Source organism: Acipenser ruthenus, chromosome 9, assembly GCF_902713425.1.
Source record: "Acipenser ruthenus chromosome 9, fAciRut3.2 maternal haplotype, whole genome shotgun sequence".
Classification (NCBI taxonomy): Eukaryota; Metazoa; Chordata; class Actinopteri; order Acipenseriformes; family Acipenseridae; genus Acipenser; species Acipenser ruthenus.
Window position 1 is genome coordinate 17,501,069 of NC_081197.1, and position 22,261 is coordinate 17,523,329.

Here is a 22,261-nt window from a genome sequence, read left to right on the forward strand (position 1 = left end):
ACCAGCAAACACCCGGTCCAGGGTGGTGGCCCAACGATTGTGCGACCACATGGCGCAATGGCTGAACCCCAGCCAGAAAACTGGGATCCAGATGGGGGAAGCCATTGTAATGGAACAATTTTGCCATGTGGTCGGGGCGGAGACGCAGGCGTGGATACGCCGGCACAATCCCACCACTCTGGAACAGGCCGTGGCCCTGGCGGAGAATTTTGAGGACTCCCTCGTGTCCGCCCGCACCACGTTGCTGGACTGCACCCCTCCCTCCTCTACTAAAGGACCACCACCGAACCTCGCTCCCGGACCACGACCCAGCAAATCACCAGCCCCGTCGGGTCATCCAGCCCCCTTACCGTGGAGGCAGAGGTTGGCCCCCAGCTGGGGTAGAATGGCTCCCCCTGCCCCGCTGACATACCAGCAGCGGGACAGATACGTACCACCCTCACCCTCTGCCCCTCCAATCTGTTTCAGGTGCCAGCAGTCGGGACACATCGCGAGACGCTGCCCGGCCGCTATGGAATGCGATGTGGCTGCGTGTCACCTGGCGTCTGAGACGGGTAAGAAATGGGGAAAAGGTCGGGAGGGCCCGTGTATTGTTGATGTGGCGCTGGGGAATGTGAGTACCCACGCATTAGTGGACACAGGGTGTGAGCAAACTCTGATTCGAACAGCTCTCCTTGGCGGTATGTCGTGGCAGCCACAAGGCCAGGTGGCGATCTCCTGTATCCATGGGGATACGGCGACATACCCCACTCTAAAAGTATACTTATCGGTAGGTCCGATAAAGCGCCACCTAGTAGTGGGGGTGGCCGAGAAGTTACCACACCCAGTTATTCTGGGTCGAGACTGGCCGCAATATAAAGATTTACTAAAAGTACCGGCAGCCTCGACCACACGTGTAAACACGGCAGATTCCCGAGGAAAGGAAGTCATTGGTACAGTTTTTCCTTTCCACGCCGAACTGTTTTCTCCCCTTTTCCGTCCTAGGAAAACACGTAAGGAGAGACAGAAGGAAAAGTGGGAGGGCGCATCGATGAGACACGGCTGGGGACTGGCGGGGGAAGGTTCTGATGGTCCCAAATGCCAATCGAAGGGGGTGGGGACACAGTGTGACCGGGCGGGCGAGGTTACTGGACCCTCGAGGGCAGACACTACTCCAGCCCCCGTCGATATCCCGGACGTGTGGGCCTCAAGCGCGGACCTAGTGTGGGAGCAAAACAACGACCCCACACTGGTGCACGCTTGGGAACAGGTCCGGTCTATTGAGGGTAAGGATGTTGATGGCATTGGGGCGCTGGTATATCCTCATTTCGTTGTAGAGGGGCACTTGCTATATAGAGTAAACCCCGCCCCGGGCACAGGACAGCCTGTCAAACAGTTGATGGTTCCCCCGTCCTGTCGACCAGAGGTCATGAGGCTGGCGCATGACGTCCCCTTTGCAGGACATCTTGGTGTTGACAAGACGAGGGACAGGATACTGGCTCGATTTTATTGGGCAGGGCTCTACACCGAGGTGGCGAAATATGTAGCTACCTGCCCGGACTGTCAGAGAGTAGCGCCGGGTCGAGTGCGCCCCGCCCCTTTGGTCCCACTGCCCATTGTCTCCATTCCCTTCGAACGCGTTGCAATGGACATAGTTGGGCCAGTGCTGCCTTCTGATTCCGGGTACACACACATATTAGTAATGGTGGATTATGCGACGCGGTACCCGGAAGCAGTTCCGCTGCGGTCCACTAGTGCCACTGCAATTGCGAAAGAGTTAAGTCAGATTATGGCTAGAGTAGGGATCCCAAAAGAAATATTAACGGATCATGGAACGAACTTTTTATCAAAAACGCTACAGCAAGTGTATAAAATTCAAAAAATACGTCCCATCAGGACATTGGTTTATCATCCCCAAACGGATGGACTGGTGGAACGTTTTAACCAAACTTTGAAGCAAATGTTGAGACGGTTTGTAAGTCAGGAGCAGAAACATTGGGCTACTCTTCTTCCTTATCTCCTCTTCGCAGTGAGAGAGGTGCCTCAGAGCTCAACGGGATTTTCCCCCTTTGAGCTGCTGTATGGCCGGCAGCCACGGGGCATCCTCGACCTGTTGAGAGAAGGTTGGGAAGAACACAAGGGCTCCTCTAAAAATGTAGTGCAGCATGTGCTCCTACTGCGGGATCGCCTCGATTTAATTGGTCGATTGGCTCAAGACAATCTTAGATCGGCTCAATATCGGCAACAGCAGCATTACAATACTAATGCACGAATTCGAACCTTTCGGCCAGGAGATAAAGTAATGCTGCTTCTTCCGTCATTGGAGTCGAAACTGTGTGCTAAATGGCAGGGGCCATATGAGGTGATACGGGCTGTAGGAGTAGTGAATTATGAAATTAGACAGCCCGATCGCCGTAATAAAACAGAAATTTATCACGTCAACTTATTAAAGCCCTGGAAGGCAAGGGAGGTCTTATTCATAGCCCCAGGCGAGGTGGAGGATGACTTAGGACCCTGTATAGAGGCCCCTAGCCCCAGCCAGATTTCAATGGGGGAACAGTTACTTCCAGATCAGCAAATAGAATTGCGTAAGTTGATCGGGAAATTTGGGGATGTGTTTTCTGATGTGCCCGGCAGAACTAACCTTACCAAATATGCTGTTATTACTCCGCCAGGGGTCACTGTTCGGGAGAGGCCCTACCGGATCCCAGATGAGGGCGATGCTTGAACTTGGGGTCATTGAGCCTTCCAGAAGCGAGTGGTGCAGTCCCATCGTTATAGTGGCCAAAAAGGACGGCACTAATCGCTTCTGTGTTGATTTTCGAAAGGTCAATGCTATCGCCAAGTTCGACGCCTACCCCATGCCACGGATCGACGAACTCCTCGACCGACTGGGAACGGCCAGGTTCATCTCAACTCTGGACCCGACGAAGGGATATTGGCAGATCCCTTTGACCCGTGATTCATGTGAAAAAACGGCATTTTCAACTCCGGATGGGCTGTTCCATTTTAAAACCATGCCGTTTGGGCTACATGGTGCGCCCGCCGCCTTTCAGAGACTGATGGACGAGGTGTTACATCCCCATCGTGAGTATGCAGCAGCGTATATTGACGATGTGGTTATATATAGCTCCACCTGGAGAGAGCATGTAATTCGACTTGAAGCCGTCCTTCAGTCTCTAAGGGCTGCCCGGCTGACAGCTAACCTGAGGAAATGTGCGTTTGCTAAATTAGAAACGCAGTATCTAGGATTTATCATGGGAAATGGACGGGTGAAACCTGTAGCCACCAAGGTCCAGGCTTTGGTGGATGCAGCTGTCCCCAAGACCAAGTCCCAGGTGAGGTCACTATTGGGATTGGCTGGTTATTACCGCCGCTTTATCCCCGAGTATGCCACCGTGGTCAATCCCCTGGTGGACCTCACTAAGAAATGTGCGCCAAATTTAATCAAGTGGTCAGAAGAGTGTCAGGGGGCGTTTGAGACCATTAAACAAAAACTATGCCAGGATCCTGCGCTGATAGCACCAGACTTTAGCAAGAGATTCCTCCTCCATACCGACGCGTCAGAGGTTGGTTTGGGGGCGGTCTTGTCCCAGAAAGTTAACGGGGTGGAACACCCCATTCTCTACATCAGCAAAAAAATGCTTCCTCGGGAGCGCAACTACTCGGTTGTGGAGAAGGAGTGTTTAGCCATTAAATGGGCAACTCACTCCCTCAGATATTACTTACTGGGACATTCATTTGATCTGGTCACGGACCACGCCCCACTCAGATGGTTAAGCACTATGAAGGATAGCAATGCTCGAATAACTCGGTGGTATTTGGCATTGCAGCCTTATATGTATCATATGGTGCATCGTGCGGGGAAAGATCACCAAAACGCGGATTATTTTTCCCGGGAGGGGGGAGTAATGGGGATGGTAGGTTTGGCCGAGTGTTCCTTCGGCTCCACTCTGAGCGGTGGGATATGTGACAAAGAGAGAATTAATTCTTGTTTTAGATCTCCCTTCCGACCGGTGAGGGCTGAGGAGAGGAGGAACAGGCAGAGCCACGGTGCGCAACGTCAACCCAGACGGGGAGCGCTGTGGCAATCGCGCATTGGTCAACGGCGATTGCCCACGCTGCCCAATGGGAGCGGGACGGAGCGTACAAAAGGGGGCGTGGCCCGGGGCTCTGTTCCTTCTGGCAAGGTACAGTGCGTGAGAGAGAGAGAGAGAGAGAGAGAGAGAGAGAGAGAAACCGAGCAGAGAAACAGAGGAAGGGATTTGGATAGCAGGTTCTTTGCTATTTTGGATTTGTGTGCTAACCCTTCTGCACTTTGTATTTTTAGAGCACTAACGGGACGCTCCGGGAGTACGCCGCAGGAGCGACAACCCGGAAGTGCTGGGTTTATTACCCCCCCTCGTGTTTTGGATCACAAGAGGAAGACGGATTGGTTTTTGTTGTTTGTTTATTTTTGGGACTGCAACCCCTTTTTCCCTTTGTTTAGTCGGGTTACACATCGCTGTGTATCCCGGCGTTATTATAATTATTAGTTTAGCAGGTTACACATTGCTGTGTATCCTGGCGTCATTATTGTTGGTTTTCTTTGTGTGGCAAAATAAAACCAAGGCGCTTAACGGCATAACGGACTGGAGTCTCTTGATTTACACCACATTACGCCTGTCCTAACATACCCACTCAGCTACCTGTCACACTGCCTTATTGTGGTCATGTGACTTTTTGGTTTCCATTTGATATCCACTTTCAGATATTGTCCTCATACTCACTGCACAACTGTATTCTCTGATTATGCATATCAAGTTTGATTATGGGTATCGTTCAAGAAAAAAAGGAACTATTTTTGTTACAGTAATTTTATAAAGCTGCCACCTACACAATGTCAAGGTCTTATCTCGGGGGCCATTTAAAGCACTGACTTCATATTTGCAGGGTTATATAAAACTGCATGTGCAGGGCACTGACCACTGACCCAATATGGCTGCTATGTATAGAGGCCATACACTTTGAGTTAATGCTTTCACATATAGCCACAGTGTTTTAATCTTGAGTAGTATCAATGATACAGGTTTTCTGTTATCACATGCTTTTTTTCACATAAATGTTTTACTTCATGTTTACAAACCATTGGACAGATGCCACTCCCCTTACATTATGCTCTTGGATATGCTTGTTTTTTGTTAATCACATCTCTAGTTATAAACATATCTAGTAACCTATTAATTAGCTTTCATTATAGCTTAAAAAAGGAATAGTATGAGGTTTTGGCAAAGCACTAATCCATCACGATAGCATTTGAATGAGCTGAAGAAAAAGCTAATTGAAAGAAGTAGTGCCTTATAGGGTAGCTTGAAATGCTGGTCGATTGAGTTTAACCACTGTCACTGATGAGGCAGCTGGATCGTTTCCAAAGTGAGGCACTGTTCCCCAAAGTATAGGAGCCATACACATGATAGAGGATACTTGCTGCCAAGAGTTTTATGATTCCCTCGGTATCGTGCACCACTTGCACATTAATGGTATGTAATTGGTTCCTGTTGAGGAAAGAGGTTCCATTACAGGTGGACAAAATGCCACAACATGTATATGTTACAGCACCAAAGACATCTGAGAAGTGTCCCACTTTATGGCATATTTGATATTGTCCATTTATGAAAAAAGGCCCATTGAAGCTGTTTGTTCTGTGTCTTAACCAAGAAGGAGTCTCTTTCATTGATCTAAGCTTGGTTTAACTAAAACTGTAAGAACAATTATATTGTAGTTGAACAAATACTAATACCTATACCTATAATATTTATATGTACCTGATTGTCTTGCATATCATGAATGACATAACATTTGATTATCCTGTTTGACCTACCAGGATGTTCCTAAAGTGAGAGGAAAAATCTCAATGTTTGTATCCTGGCATTTTCAAATACTGTAAATAAACAAATAAAGCCCCACATATGATCCTGTTTCATTTAGGCAGCCAGCTGGTTTGAGTAGAGGGATCTACAGGATCAATGCACAATAGAGAATTGACATCAACCTTGACTATGGACTAATACAAATGTTGGCTTTAGAAATTACAATAGACCTCAGTTTTCTCATCTGAAGGAGCACAAGGAGGTTAAGTGACTTGCTCTGGGTCACACACAGTGAGTCTGGGATTGAACTGGTATCAAGCCCCTTTCTTTAACCACTGGACCACCAAGCCTCCTGTCCAGAATACAGATTTAAGTGTTAGTCATAAACCAGTGGAGGCTCCTTGGAGGAGACGTGGGAGGCGTGTAGGACTCGAGTCCGAGACTCAGACTCAAGTCGCATTTTACGTGACTCAGACTCGAACATTAGGGCTCCGTGACTCGGAGATATTAACGACGAATCCTTTTTTGTTTTCTATTACACAAGTAATATTACAGTTACAAGGAAACTGTGCACAATAAAAACCCACCCAACAAAACATTATCCAGTCACTGGTTTGCCCTGTTGTCTTTGCAGCCAATCATAGTAAGAATATGAAATTTATAAAATACTGAATGTGCTATTTTTAAGAATTATGGTATGACAGAAATTATGGTCTGCCTATGGCATCATGCCTCATAATGGCCACAGCTGTTGTGATATTTCAGCATACAGTACCATAAATCGATTATAAAGCTGCAGTTATCATTGTTACTGACATACTAATTAGGCACTTCCACTCTTGATAATGATTTTCATTGGTGTGACCTTCCTGCTGTTTCAAAAAAGAATATTCAAGTGAGCGGCGCTGTCTGTGTGTGTGAGGTACTATATTTATTATTTTACAAACAGTAACAATAACTAACTGAAATATAGAACCTGCTCAAATATTTTACAAATACTTTAGCCTTTACTCGACTCCATTACATGGCAGAGCTAGAAATTATTAAGACAGTAAATGTACTTTATACCATACTGTTTCTCTACACAGGTCCACAGTATGCTGACAGTTTGACTTCCTGGCAAACACAGAGATAGACGGCCAACCTGCGATGCAACCTGTAGGTCTTTTTATGCTCAGGGCATGAAGGACCATATATGTTATAGTGTTTTTAGCATTTATTTTGTGAATGAGTGTAACAGGGTCGAAGTTGGGCGTGAACCAACGACCCAGCACATGTCAAGCGAGCGTCTAAACCACAATGCAAAAGAGCAGGCCTTGTTTGCAACCGTGGTTTTAGAGCTTTCAACCTCATCTCACAACACTGCCCGTTACATAAACATGTTTTTCTAGAATATAGATTAATAAAGTACCAGGCTTCATGGAGTATGGAAATATTGTCTCCTGCACTGTAAAATCATACAACACTGTGCAATAATTTTTTGTTTTGAGGCAGGTATTGATAATATTTTATTAATAAATGGTTTAAAATGTGTGGAAAGGAAAAAAGATAGAAATAGAACTTTCCAACAATGTCACAGAATACCAAGTGACGTGAAAAAAATGAGGGTTTTCAAAAAGCAGACAAAGCCCCTTTTCTTTCACCAGACGAATACTGGGTTGCATTTCATAATACAGACAGTTTTATTTGGTTTGTTTTGGTATGTATTCGTGTTATAAATGACAAATAATACTGGGTTTTCTTTGACTGAATGGACTTTAAATATATAAAATGTGCATTTATTAAAAACATGTGCAATCAAATTAATTAAATAGACAAATTAAAAGTAGGACATCTGTCTGTAACTGTTTCACCTTCATCTTTAAATGAGGGTCCTTGTGTTAAAAAATAACACATTAAATACAGACAAACAAAGTCAATGCTGGGGAGGGAAAACACTAAGCAGTAACAGGGAAAGAAAATAAAATATAGTAGTGTGCTGCTGTGGAAAGCAGCGGGTAAATATCAAACATATTTGTGGGTGCAATTACCAAATGTCATCGTCATCCTACCTATTTATACTAAAGTATCCCCCACCATATTTTGTAGACCCCTTGATACTAATCCTGTCAAACCAGTTAAAACTAAAGGGGAGACACTATAGCATAGCAACAATCCAAACACCTTCTGATACATAAGAAATGACCTTGAATGCAAATGAAGATACATGTTTGATTGGAATAAATAGAAACTGGTTCAATGGAGCTGCTATTTAAATAACCTTGGCTTTCTATTATCATTGTACCAAAAGCATGAACATGCTTTTCTCCTTTGTTTCTTTACTTTTCCTCTATATGGCTACATGGGCCCTCAAGCTTTAACTAATAAAATGACTTTTCAAATCTCATTAGTTAAAGCTTTGAGAATAAGGCCCCACATCTTGTTTACAAAACACCTATTGCTACTGTTTCATCTCTACTGAGAATTATATATCATATAGCAGGGTATGGATCAATGACTGCTAAATTATTTCCACAGGCTAGCTTTTACAATGCAATTTTAACAGTTTATTGCAGTTTAAAAAATTGCATTCATTAGCCATAACAACAAAGTACCCGGTGCTTGTAAAACGTGTACTACCAATATCAACATGTATGTTTTTCCTTGGCGTCTAGAGAAAATCCTAAAACGGCAAGGAAAAGGTTGCGATCCACTGTAACTCATTAAAACACCAAAGGCTGATGAATAATTCTTACTTTGATTGCATATTTCCAGAAACCAGGAAGTCATTCAGATATAGCATGGACAATGTCTGTCTTGTAAGAAGTTGTGTGATACCTGTCACTCGAAAGATTAATACTTCTATTAAGTCTGTAAAGATAAAAATAATGCAACTGCTCTAAACGCATTTGGATCAAATTTTATGTTCACTTTTAAAGTCATGCAGAACTGCTGCTATTTAAAATATCTCATAAAATGGGCTTCTAATAATACGTTCTTAATCACTGTTTTATTCAAAATGTTGTAATCCGTCTGTGTGAAGGTGCTTTACAATGAGTTCAGGACCTGCTCTTCAGGTCTAGTTACCTCACATAGACATACAGCTATGGCTGAATGTTTTGCATCAGCCTAGAATTTTAGGATTGAAAAAAGTATATGTATGAAAATAATTTCAATGTTTTATTTAACATCAGTTTATTTTAAAGCCCTGCTTGTGTAAATAACATGTGTGTTGGAATGGAAGGTTGGCAGGGACGGGGTTAATTCTGCCCCTGCCAACAATCACAAGTGTGGCCATTCTCCAATTAGGTAATTGAGTGCGGAATGGCCACCTGTATAAAAAGGAAGCAAAATGCTTTGCTGGAGGAGTTTGTTGTGCTGTTTGGTAACTTGATAGTGAAGACTAATGCCCAGCTTACAAATGTTTTATTTTTGTGTTTGAACCTTTTATTTTGGTCCTTGTGCTGTGTTTTGTTTGTTCTTGTTTTTGTGTTTTTGGCCAAAGTTCTATGTAATGTAGGTTTGATCAGCCGTTGTATTAATAAGCACCATCTATAATACAGCAGTGTATTGCCAGCTAAACAAAGAAATTGGATCCAAAGATCACTCGGAATGATTGCAAACAAAACTCTTAAGATACTTACTCTTTAATAAATCATTTAAACAAAAAGGTCTCTTTTACATGATATGAACTCAAACAAACCTGAAATGAACTTTGAATGCAGAGGCCTCTGAATGTCAATGGCTGTTACTGAATGTCAATAAATGTCACTGTACATTAAGCCAGAACGTGCCAATGTCAGTCGAAGGGTAGTACTGGCAATGTAAAAGCATAACCTGGATCTTCCTTAACCTACACAATCATAAGATAGATCTTTCTGAGTTGAGTTCAGAAACAACACCACCGGTATGATGAGTTTTGTCACAGATAAGTTAGTCTGTCTGGACTTGGTGCTGGTGCATTGCACCAACTTTAAAAGAGGATTGTCTGTATTCATGGAGGTTTTATAATTTAAGGCAGTTTGTGTCAGTGTGTCCAAACTGAATGTTAGGTAACGCTTTATTTGAATTGGACAGTAAGTATAATTATATACCTTCATAAATGCTACATAGCAATGCATATCTACAAGTACAATCCTTCATAAACCGACAAAACATGCAAGTTTCATATTGTTGAATCATGAGTTGTCAAGACATTTTTCAGTATATTGACACGCCATGGTGATATTTTATAGATCTAAATACTTCTAGGAATGGGTTCAACATGTTCGAAAAGCTCACATGCATGCAATGGCAGTTTTGGGATTATGAAAGATTATGCATACAATCTTAGTGGTAGATGTACTAAAGTGTTGCGCCTGTCGCAATATTCGTAAACCAGTTGCAAACGAGTCAGAAGTCTAAACATGTGTAATACTGGTAGCAACTTTTTAGGGAATGCTCAGCAGCAGCAGTTTTTCTTTGCGGTTCAACCTCAGATGAATATGTCATTATGTGCGTTCCTGCATAAATTCACAAAAATGAGGTGGGGATGAGGGCTCTCAAATATTATAATGAGATGTACGAAAGCTGCCGACAATTGCGACACTTACAATTGCATCAATTTGTTAACTTTTGAAAGCATGTTTTAAACAGTCGCAATTGTTGCTGGCATTTCCCAGTCTGCTTTTTCTCATGTGTTGCCAGTTGTGCTCAATGCATTTTTGAGGCGAACACTCAAGTACCTAATTTTCACTAGTCAGGATGTACTTACATGCCTTGAAACCACATTATTCTGACATTTCTGGTTTCCCCAACTTGTTGGGAGCAATAGACTGCACACATGTGCCACTAACCCCTCCAGCTCATTCTGAGCATCTGTATAGGACCATGATCTATTTTGTGTTAATTGTCTAGGCTACTAAGTAGGCCAAGTTAATAATAATAATAATAATAATAATAATAATAATAATAATAATAATAATTGAAATAAATCAATTTAGTTTCAATTTAAAATAATCTTTTATTCTCATTGTGCACCAGTGTGTACAGTGCAGCAGCATGATGTATTTTGTGTTACCTGTAGGCGAAAGTAAATCGTAAGTGCGCTCGGTATTCATTTGATTTACTACTCTACTGTACAGGCCTACTGCACAGATTTATAGTTTTACATAATGTAATGTGTAGCCTACCCAAAACACATTAGTGTTATTTCAGCGCAATGATTTACATTTAAAATGCATTGAGCACTATAAATGTATGTGTGTGCGATTTTACTGTATTGTTTTTTAAATCCGACAACTCCTTATGTAGGACAAACATATCCAGTTTAACGAGGGGCCTCTGTATGATTATGAAAAGCTTTTTGGGGGTGAAGGTGGGGGCCCCACTATAGAATCTGATGGGATTAAACTGCCTTTCTCATATGAGAAAGGCAGTGTAATCCCATCAGCATAGGTAGGCATTGTTCCTAAGGGGTAGATGTACTAAGATGGGCCAGTCACAATGCAAACATCCCGCAATTTGCATTTTCGTTGCGACAGTTGGCAAATTATACATTTTGTCGTATGTAGTAATAGAAAATATGTTAATGAAAAGAGCCACAATGTACTATGCTTTATGACACTTTTTCTATGTTTTTACAATGGCAAACTTGTATAAGGGTTAGTCTGTCCCTAGTTTTTTCTTTTTTTGAAAAGAATAAGAAACTGAGCCTATTTTTACTCTGTTATTAGGTTTCTTTCCTGTGAATAGTTATATAATGAATCAATTTGGTACACATGTCCACCGATATTGATTTTGTTTCTGTGGCTTCTGTGTGTGTACAGAAGACTTGATAGCTGTATCCCTTTCTTATAGTATCACAAGAATCTTAAAACCCTCAACCCTTTTCTTCAGTTATGAATAGTATATTCAGACATGAAGATTGTTTAGTCAGACATTCTCTAACCTTTGATAACACTATCCCATTTCCAATAAGAAATGCATTGTTTTATTTGTGTTGCAGAACAGTTCACCGACTGTAGCACATTAACCATGTTAATGCAAAATGTTTAAGGATTTCTATCAGTATTCAAAGCTGCAACACTTGAGGAGTTCTGGTATTGTCAACACAAAACAACCAATTCCCATCATTCCGAGACTTTGAATTTAATAACTAATATGATCTGTTTAAGGGTCATTATTGATCTGTTTACTTTTGGAGACAGTGTCCTGACAATTGCATCTGAGAAATTCTATTAAAAGTCACATTTTCCAGCTACAATATGCTGCTACCATTTTTTCCAACACAATAATATCTAATGTATAGTTCCTATAAATTAGGTACCTGGATCTATTTAGAACAGATGTCTAAGGTGGCAACATGCAAGGACCAGGTCTCAAGGCTCTCTGTGGTATTAAATGTCTGTTGTTGCCAACACCTGCGTGATTCTCAATTCAGTGCGTAAAGGATTAGGAGGGTTAGGGGGATAGTTACTTTGCTGCCAAAACCACAACGTGATTGGCTTCTCTTATGGAAAATTATAATTTAATATTGGCAGTTAAATGCCATAGTTCTCTAAAACCAAAACAGTGATTTTCTACAATTACTACCTGTCAAATCAGGAATCGGAAACCAAAACAGATACACGCTTCCTGTGTTCAGTAAATGAGCAATTCAATTTGCCTTGTGGTAGTACAATATTTCTAAAACAAATGTGAGCCACTTTGAACTGGGCGTTTCAGCAATAATGTAGGCATGCTGTAGTGTTTATGAATAAGGCCGTATTTTTTTCAGTTATCACAGATTTTACGATTTCCATGACATTTACCCATTGCCATGTAATATGTAGTTCCCTGTGAAAATTTCAATTTCTGAAAGAACAGGGTAAATATATTTTTATTTTTATTTATTTATTTCTTAGCAGACGCCCTTATCCAGGGCGACTTACAACTGTTACAAGATATCACATTTTTACATTATTTCGCATTATACATTATTTCACATACATTATACAGATATCACATTATTTTACATACAATTACCCATTTATACAGCTGGGTTTTTACTGGAGCAATCTAGGTAAAGTACCTTGCTCAAGGGTACAACAGCAGTGTCCCCCACTGGGGATTGAACCCACAACCCTCCGGTCAGGAGTCCAGAGCCCTAACCACTACTCCACACTGCTGCCCTATATATATATATTTACCAATTAGAAATAAATACAGCAAATGTTTGCCTTAGTGACACACTACCTGTAACACTGCTTAGGAACCTAACAGCCAGTTTAGTTTGCTTCTGGGAAATGATTGAACACACTTCCTAGAGCTGCATAATTTCTTTAATACCTTCAATGACAAAGGCTAAAGATCGCTCTATCCAGTACAAGAAGGGGACATTTCATGTGTCTGTTGTTTTTACGTTTATTTTGTTTGATAATTCACTGATGATGAAAATAGAATGTATTTGTGGACATAAAAATGAAATATTCTACAATGTATTTTTTTTATAAAATACTGTAACTCGAGAATTATACATTTTGAATGTGACAGATATTTTTTCTGCGTTTAATAAATATTGTGTGCTGTTGTTGTTGTTAAATAACAAATAACAAACAACTCATAAGGGTTAATTAAATAATCCTAAGGTGTTTGTTACCAGATAATATTAGCAATTTTCATTCACAAAAAAATGTGAATTGCATTTTGGTGTAAAGACATCAATCTGGCTCAACGTCTTGTATAAATAATCAAAATAGGATAATAATATTGACTTTGATGCACTTAAATCTGACCATCAGAAACATATATTGAAACATTGAAAATACTTCTATTAACTACAGTGGGAAAATCTCAGAATAAGAATGTATCATAGTTTGCTACCATGGAAACTCAATTGTTAGGGAAAGCTACAGCTGTTCCAGTGGGATATTGTGCGGAAAGGCATGACAATGAGACACAGGTTACAGGTAATAGGAACACACCCGGCCCACACAGTGTTCTACTGTATATGCAGCATTGAACGCAAGTGGAAAATAAAGCCTTGGTTATTACATATTTGATTTGATACTGACAAAGAGAGGCATATGTGGGTAGGCAGGTCTATAGAAACTGAGGGTGTATTACGTGACCTTGCACACTAGAAAAAAAAGATTACCTTTACAGCCATCTCAACTATGCAATTATGTGAGTGTACAGAAACGAAAAAACATAATAGCTGTAGTATGCAAGGTATATTTGTATTTGGACTAGTTTAAATTGTAATAATAAAATAACTTATTTGAATTCAAATCATGTAGAACCCAACCTCGAAATAACCAGACTAGACAAGATACAACAACTAAACTAAAATAATACAGACAGGAAGAATCAACTAAACTAAACAGTACAGAAAAGGAAACCTAAACAACGACACCCCACTCCCGCTGGTTGATAAGGGAGTTTATGGGAGATTCCCTTAAAGGTTACAACTGCATTCCTGACAGCTATTTAAGACGAAGGTTAGTCTTAACAGGGGTATCATTAGTAACACAAATATTTACTTTTCTTAATATTTGATAATCAAAGCATTGTTAAATCAGTCTCATATATATAGTTTTGGTTCAGAAGGCAATTCTCACTCTTGCGAGATAAAGACGCTATTTGCGTCCAGACAACCTATTGAGAATTATCTATTATCAAGACAGCTAAATTTGGATTCTAGCATTAAACGTAGAATGATAATTGCCTTGTAAAACCCACATCAATTTGTATAAATCACGTACAAACAGTTACTATAGTGTTCATTCATTTCATGCATGAATTGAAAGCAATAATACTTCTTACATTCTATCTAAAACAAAACTGTAATTTTACTTTAAGGTTTGCTTATTCTGGAGTTCATAAGAGGATTAAAACACTACTCATTGAATACTTAACGGACGTGCGCTGCCTCCTCCAGCTGATCCGTGTCTTCAACAATGCAGGCGCTCGAAGGCTCTCCTGCTGGCAAGGACAGGTCCAGGTTCCGGGGTCTGTCTTCCTCGCTTTTCGTTACCACTTCAGGGTACGAAACAAATGTCTTTGCAAAGAACAAGAGTCATTAACTATTTAGGTATTCCACTGAAACAGCAATTTCTCCACCAATATGTGCAGTCTTCGTCTGGTTATGTCTGGGATATTTCACCGCAAAACTCTTGCACCGTTAGCTCAATAAATTGAATATATTTCAATTTATGTCAACTTCAAATGTTCATCCAACTCTTTTCTCTGGTGATCAATCAGGGGTAAGTTAGAGATTTGATTACAAATACTTTTAGAAGTCTTACATGGTGGACTCCCACACCAAGGCAAACACTAGAATAGTTATCTTGTATTAGAGGGTTTGAAAATGGTATCTCTGTTCCAGTTGGTCGCAGGCTGGATCTCCAGATTGTCACAGTTCATAGACTTGTTTGTGTATCCAGAACCTTGGATTTCGTGTCGAGAGCCCTGTTTTAGTGTCGCGCTCATGCTTTTGTATTCTTCTCTTTACCCGTGATTGGATAGTTTGTATATTTTGGTCGGTACCTGAGTCCACATGGAGTGCTTCCCATTGTTTATTCTCATTGTTACATGGCCCATTGTTCTTAATTGGTCTGCTATTTCGCCCCCTGTCGGCTGGATTTATGAGATGGACTGTTTTCTGTCCTAGGTGTCAAAGCACCCAAAACTCTCTGGCTTGTACCCTCTGCAAGATACTGACGGCATCAAGTGACTCATTCAGCTGAGGGTGGAGATAAGCCACTTGTCCAGTATTTAGTTTACAACTCTTTTAAAAGCATTCTTTGTCAGTGGGGAAGTTTGTGACCAGAACCCAAGAAGACACAGAGAATGGATTAGGACCCCCCACCTTTGTATATTTCAATTCTGTTAATTGCATTCACAGAATGATAGTATGACCCACTCTGACGCTACATAGCTATACGACCACATAAAAAAGCAATACAAACCCCTCAGAAATAAAGCAGTGCACAATTTAATAAGAAAGTCCTAATCTAATTATTTTAGAGGGAATAAATACAACCTAAAAAAATGTAGTAGGCTCTAAAAAGACTGATACATCTTGGTTTGGTATCCAACTAAAGAGAATTACTTCAGCAAATATCCCCTAGGGATACTAAAATCCAGTTTTATTTTCAATTTGGTTACAGAACTGTATAAAAACTTTGATGCACTCTCAGAAATACATGTCAAGAATTAACTTAGACTGGGATGTATTAGATATACTATCCAAGAGTTTAGCTCTGGGTGGTTTATGTTTTATTCTCTTTGGCTTACACTTCAGTGTACCACTGGACTCAATTCTGAGGCCACTGCTTCCCTGTGACAATGCTATTTTCTGTTGGAGCATCAGCTTTCACTTCAATGCCAACACCACCCAGATGTATTACTCCTTTAGGACATGAGACCCCCGACTGCCTTTGTGCTATCCTCATTCATGGATGAAAGAAAACTGGATGCTCTTGGATGCACATCAACCATTTACGGTTGAGTTCAGGAATGGAATTACTGGTTTCAAACACCTCTGTCGTTGGCACATGACAGATATGCTGTTTTATGTTGTTATCTGACCTTGAATCGTCTTTCAACAGTCATATTTGTTTCAGCTATCAAATATGACCATATTCAGCCTTTTTGGGATGCTTCTGATGTGAAGATAATGATTGACTAGGCTTGCTTCAGGTATACCATTTCAAAACAATGGCTGTTCACAATTAAGTGCCACTAACTTAGTTAGGTAAAAACTTATAAGCTGGGACTGAAGGCTGACCCAGAACAGTACATATTGACCAAGATCTTTGTCAGACATTATTCCTCTGTTAGTCACCAGTCTATTCCTACAAAATACTAGATGTCTTCTGGGGATTTTTACATTCTTATGATATGTATTTAAAATCAATACCACATCCATCCAACACGTCACTAAAGCCCTTTTCACACTGGCACTCATACCCGGGTCCTGGCTAACCAGGTCACAATCCAGCATAGTGTGAAACCACATAGCTGGGTTAACCCAGGTCCCAATGACCCACCTCAGGATGTGGGGTGACATGCTTTGACCCAGGTTTAGCAAGACAAAATGCAATAACAAACAGCCACGCCTGCGTGAAAGTTTCACTTCTGCAAGGAACATTTCTGTTTATTCTCTTTAGCCATATTTTTCTTGCTTGAGACACACCATGAGCCAGATTGCAGCAGGGGTGAAGAAACATTTTCTTTAATCAACATTTGGGCCGACGGTTCAATCCAGAGAAGCTTAAATGGAAACGCCCGTAACAAGCTGCTTCCAGGGCATTGATATGCGCATTGTTTACTTGCGTCTATCAAAAGCAGTGTGAAATCATGTACCTGACCTGCACGACATCGGGTTCTGCCCGGGTAGATCATGCCAGTTTGAAAGGGGCTTAATGTGCCCACATCACTCTGTTTTTATTCCAACTTCACTGGCTTCCAGCTAATTTTTAAGGATCATCTATCTACACCTACGTCTCAAAGAGCGGATGCTGTTTTTTAAACTATCCCATCGGTTTACTTATTATTTTTCTGGTTTCAACCTTTGGAATTCTCTAACAAGAGAAGTCTAGATTTCTAAAACAAATAAAAAATGATTTCGCTTGGCTTGTTCTTGGTATCTTGATTTCTGTTTAGCACAGCTTGAAGTCAGTTCTTCTATCCACTACTCTGTTTATGAAAAGGTTTACTGTATTGGATACTATTACACTTAATTGTGTATTTTCCACATTTCTAGGTGTTTTTTCTTACTGATGTATTTCTTACATGCACTAAGGGCTGGGTGTTACAGGGGTACAGGTAATGGATTACACCCCAGCTGAACTTGAGAGCTTAAAAACCCTTTTGAGGCCATAGGTGTGCTTTAAACGTTTTAAAAAATCACCAGGATATGATGACTGAAACAGAAAGTGACACATGTTGTTGTTGTTGTTGTTTTTTAACAACAATAAAAATGCATCAGTTAAGATAACCGTGATATTTTGGGTCAATTCCAAGTTGCTCTTTAAGGTCCTCTTATATATTATCAAGAACACACCCAAAACATCGTGAAAAATTCACCCAGCCTGTCATATTTACTCAATCCAAAGCTAAAAATGTAACCTGTTTTGTTTTTTTGGTGAGAAATTTTGGTCTGCTTTGAGAGCACTGTTTTGATCAAATGTAACAAGACCTTTAGTATCACACCAATGCAGGCTAGAAACCCAAGTATGTTTCTTTAAACACTGAACACTTAGGATCTAATGGAAGTGCAAAATTGGTAGGTGTACGGAATTAATTTATGAGATACAAGTACTTTAACTGAATCTCAAAAAATAGCCCTTTTATAACAGTTTACAGGGAGATGTACTTGACTTTGTTACAGTATAAGCCTATTTTCTTTAGGGGCCTAGGAAAATAACACTGTAAGGTAATACATTTTATGATTGAAAACCACCGTACTTCAAATTTGAATACTCACACTTTGTCAAGATGCGATGGTCTTTCCTTTCTTGGTGTCATGAGAACAATAATGAAGACGGCAATGAGAAAGAGAGCTAACACAGCACCAATCACAGCACCCGCCACTGCCACAGAGGAGGTCTGCTTTGACGGGATATCTGGAACACATTCAGATAACAGGTCATGAATTTCATGCTGCATTAAAAAGCGTAGGAGAGAAGGGACATTTTATTACAGTACCAGTATTGTCTATCACATTCTTCTTTGACAACAGAAACCTATCACGTTACTTTTTTTTTTTTTTTGGTATTTCAGTATTTAAAGGGAAGCATTACATATAACAGAGGTGGGTGCAAAGGGTCACCTCAAAGGAACATTAGTCCTACAAAACAGAACATTAAACATAGTAAAAAACATGCCAACAAAAATATACATTACATTGTGACAAACACATTATATTTCTAATATACTGTCTATGCATCAAGAAAATGACACCATCCATGTATTATAATTAGTAACTCATGCCTGGTGCAATTTAATAATGTATATGTAAATGTATATGTAAATTCAAAAGGTGGACAGTGTCTCCAGTGGCTGAACGAGTAAAAAGCCCTGCCGTTTTCAGTTCATGGTAAGACAGTGAAGTGTCAAGTTGATAATCTTGGCTGGGGGCACACAGGGATCGTCTAGCTTCAGTATAGCATTTCAAATTGAGTTGAAGTGGGAGTTGAAATTGAGAAAACATATCTACTTACAAGGGAGGAAGAGAGGGATTTCCAGATTTTTTCAGGGATTTTCAATTAATTAGTTTACAGCTGGGGAGTCTCCACAGACCTACTGTACTGACCCGGGGAGTCTCCACAGACCTCCTGTACAGACCCGGGGAGTCTCCACAGACCTACTGTACAGACCCGGGGAGTCTCCACAGACCTCCTGTACAGACCCGGGGAGTCTCCACAGACCTACTGTACAGACCCGGGGAGTCTCCACAGACCTACTGTACAGACCCGGGGAGTCTCCACAGACCTACTGTACAGACCCGGGGAGTCTCCACAGACCTCCTGTACAGACCCGGGGAGTCTCCACAGACCTACTGTACAGACCTGGGGAGTCTCCACAGACCTACTGTACAGACCCGGGGAGTCTCCACAGACCTACTGTACAGACCCGGGGAGTCTCCACAGACCTCCTGTACAGACCCGGGGAGTCTCCACAGACCTACTGTACAGACCCGGGGAGTCTCCACAGACCTACTGTACAGACCCGGGGAGTCTCCACAGACCTACTGTACAGACCCGGGGAGTCTCCACAGACCTACTGTACAGACCTGGGGAGTCTCCAGAGACCTACTGTACAGGCTGCCCAGATGCAAGCCCTCCTGCCTTTCCATCATTAAAAACTCTTCTTGTCAGGATTGTCAATGGCATATTATATCCAACATAACAGATATCAAGCAACAGATACCATTTGGTTCAAAAAACTAAACTGTTCTAATCATATTCTCAAGGTTTGGTGATAAGCTGTACTGTGTAAGCAAAAAAACCTTACTGATTTTTTTTTCTTCAATTTTTTCTATCACAGTCAGCAGTTTTATAAATACTGTGTGAACATTACATTGCAGTATGTTTCTGTATAATGAACAAGTCCCTCTCACCAACCAAAAAGCAGCAACGTGCTTGAGAGAGGTTTTATTTACATTTGATCAACTGACATGTAGAATAAAATGTTAAAACAATGGTTTTAAATAGAAATGACAAACAACACATAATACTGGGAGGTAGCAAAAATAATTAGTAAGAATGTTATAAAAGTCAGGCACTTCAGCATATGTTTGAAATTGACCCATATACTGTAAAGGCAATGTAAAGAAACTATCTGACTGCTGGATTCATTTTTGCTATATTTTCTCAAACACCACCTGAACAGTGTTGGCAGTTGTTGGTATGTGTAAGGATATAATGGAGCATCTTAGCACAGAGAAAATACAGCAAGTGGCTTAGTTTCAAGTGGTAGAAATCAATAGCCCGTGCAGTAGGAGTTTTCAAAGTATATTTAAATTCTAGAATGTTGATAGAACTGTGGAGATAAGATACATTCTTCAGATAGTTGTGCAATAAACATTTTGTTCAAACAGATTGGTTTGTGATATTAATGGCTGTCACAAGGCTGGCTGAGTGGTGACACGTCAGACCCGGAAGAAACACAGACAGACAGTAGTGGTGAGTGAAACTGAGACGCAATGGTAGCGTTCAGAAGGTTTACTGCAAAATAAAAAGGTTTTAAACACAAAACAGGACACGGCACTTACGCCAAAATAAAGAGACAAACAAAACGAACAGACACTAACAAACAGGGACGAACACTAAACAAACACGTACCACGTAGCAATTGCTTTTTAACTTTAATTATCTCCTCACTCTCTCCCGTTCCTTTGCCCTGAACACACAACCCCGAGTGAATGAAATGTGCATCTATTTGTACTGTTGTGCTGGGATTCACTTACTAATTAATTATTCACTTGAATCCCAGCACGTGAATTAATTATGTGCAACCTCGTGCTCGCATATTATATGCTTTAACTGCACGTGAAGTGATGTGCCATCCTCGTGCCTAAATACAATTATACATTTTAAATACTCGTGCTGCACACACCCATTTATATCCCGTGTACCAACTACAATACACCAACATTAACACACGCAACATACAACATATAACACACAAATGCACACAGGGGTGGGGCACATTGCCACAATGGCAAAGCCTGAACACTCACAAACCAGGTGACATGCCAATGCAATCTGGTAAGGAACAGCAAGTCTGCTTTTGAGTAAACCTGGAAGTCCCACTGTCAAACGAGACAGGTGCTCCCGAGCCAACTCTATTAGTAAGCAGCTAAGCGGTTCAGTTAGAAAATATTTAAGTAGAGATCTCTATTGCAGTGGGGTTTTTTATGTGCCCATTAACATAACTATCACAGGTGTGCTGTCAAGTGAAACAAGGCAAAAACGTAATTGAAAGCTTTCAGGACCTTATAAAACATAATATTTTTTGTTCAACCGTTGTGTATGTTTGTATTAGTAAACATTTGGAAGTTAATTCTGAGTGTAATATTAAATGTGAGCTGTTAATTATCTGGAGGCTGTTGTTATTAATTTTAAGTCAGAAGCATACCCTAAAATGTGCCTGTGGTAGTCATTATAATTTGCTGTGTGACTGTAGTACACATATTCATAATGTCTACAATATGGGTAACAATTATTACAACATAACAACACATTTTGTCTGACCAGTATTGAAGAGAATTGACAGCATAGGTTCCAAAACTCATGTGGTAGTTATTTTCTTGTGCTTTCAAATGAATTTCACAAAAAAATAATTGTCATGAATTGATAGCACACTTAACTGTAGTCAATTTGGTTTTTCCTTTAAGTAAACATCTCTACTGATGCTATAATAGTCAGAACGTGTCTTTACCTAAACTTTTTTCTGCAAAAGCACTATCTGTATTAGCTTCAGGAAGAGCAAATCCTAACTTTATTTAAGTAGTCTCCATGGCAAAGGAAATTAGAGTATCAGCAATCTACTCCCAGACATTAGGCTGCTGTATTGTCTTCAACAGTAGTAAAGCAGAAATGTTTTTTTTTTTTTTTTTTTTTTTAATGAAAATGTGGTTTATTAAAACTTTCTTTTAAAATTAAAGAACAAGCAGTCCCAAATGTCATTTGAATCATCTCATTATCATTGCCTTTATTATTTCATGTTTACAATCATTCTGGAATGGGGCTGGCAAAACAGAAAAGTCAACTTATCATATAAGAACATAACATAAGAAAATGTACCAATGAGGGGAGGCCTTTCGGCCTATCTAAGATAGTCCGGTTCCTAGTAGCTGACTGATCTCAAAACTTTGAAGTTGTGTATGAAAGGCCACATGTGATTCTGCATCAACAACATGACTAGGTAACTCATTCCATACCGTCATCACTCTGTGTAAATAACTGTCTCCTTCCCTCTGTTTT

The 22,261-nt window shown here is 40.5% G+C and overlaps 1 protein-coding gene across 1 annotated transcript in view; it reads right to left on the reverse strand.

The window, feature by feature from the left end:
• LOC131738070 (nectin-3-like) overlaps positions 1–22,261 on the reverse strand; it is a 141,538-nt gene that overhangs the window by 18,110 nt on the left and 101,167 nt on the right. Inside the window, exon 6 of the mRNA XM_059031294.1 lies at positions 18,259–18,397. Within this exon, the coding sequence (XP_058887277.1) occupies positions 18,259–18,397 (139 nt within the window). The remainder of the gene's footprint in view (positions 1–18,258; positions 18,398–22,261) is intronic.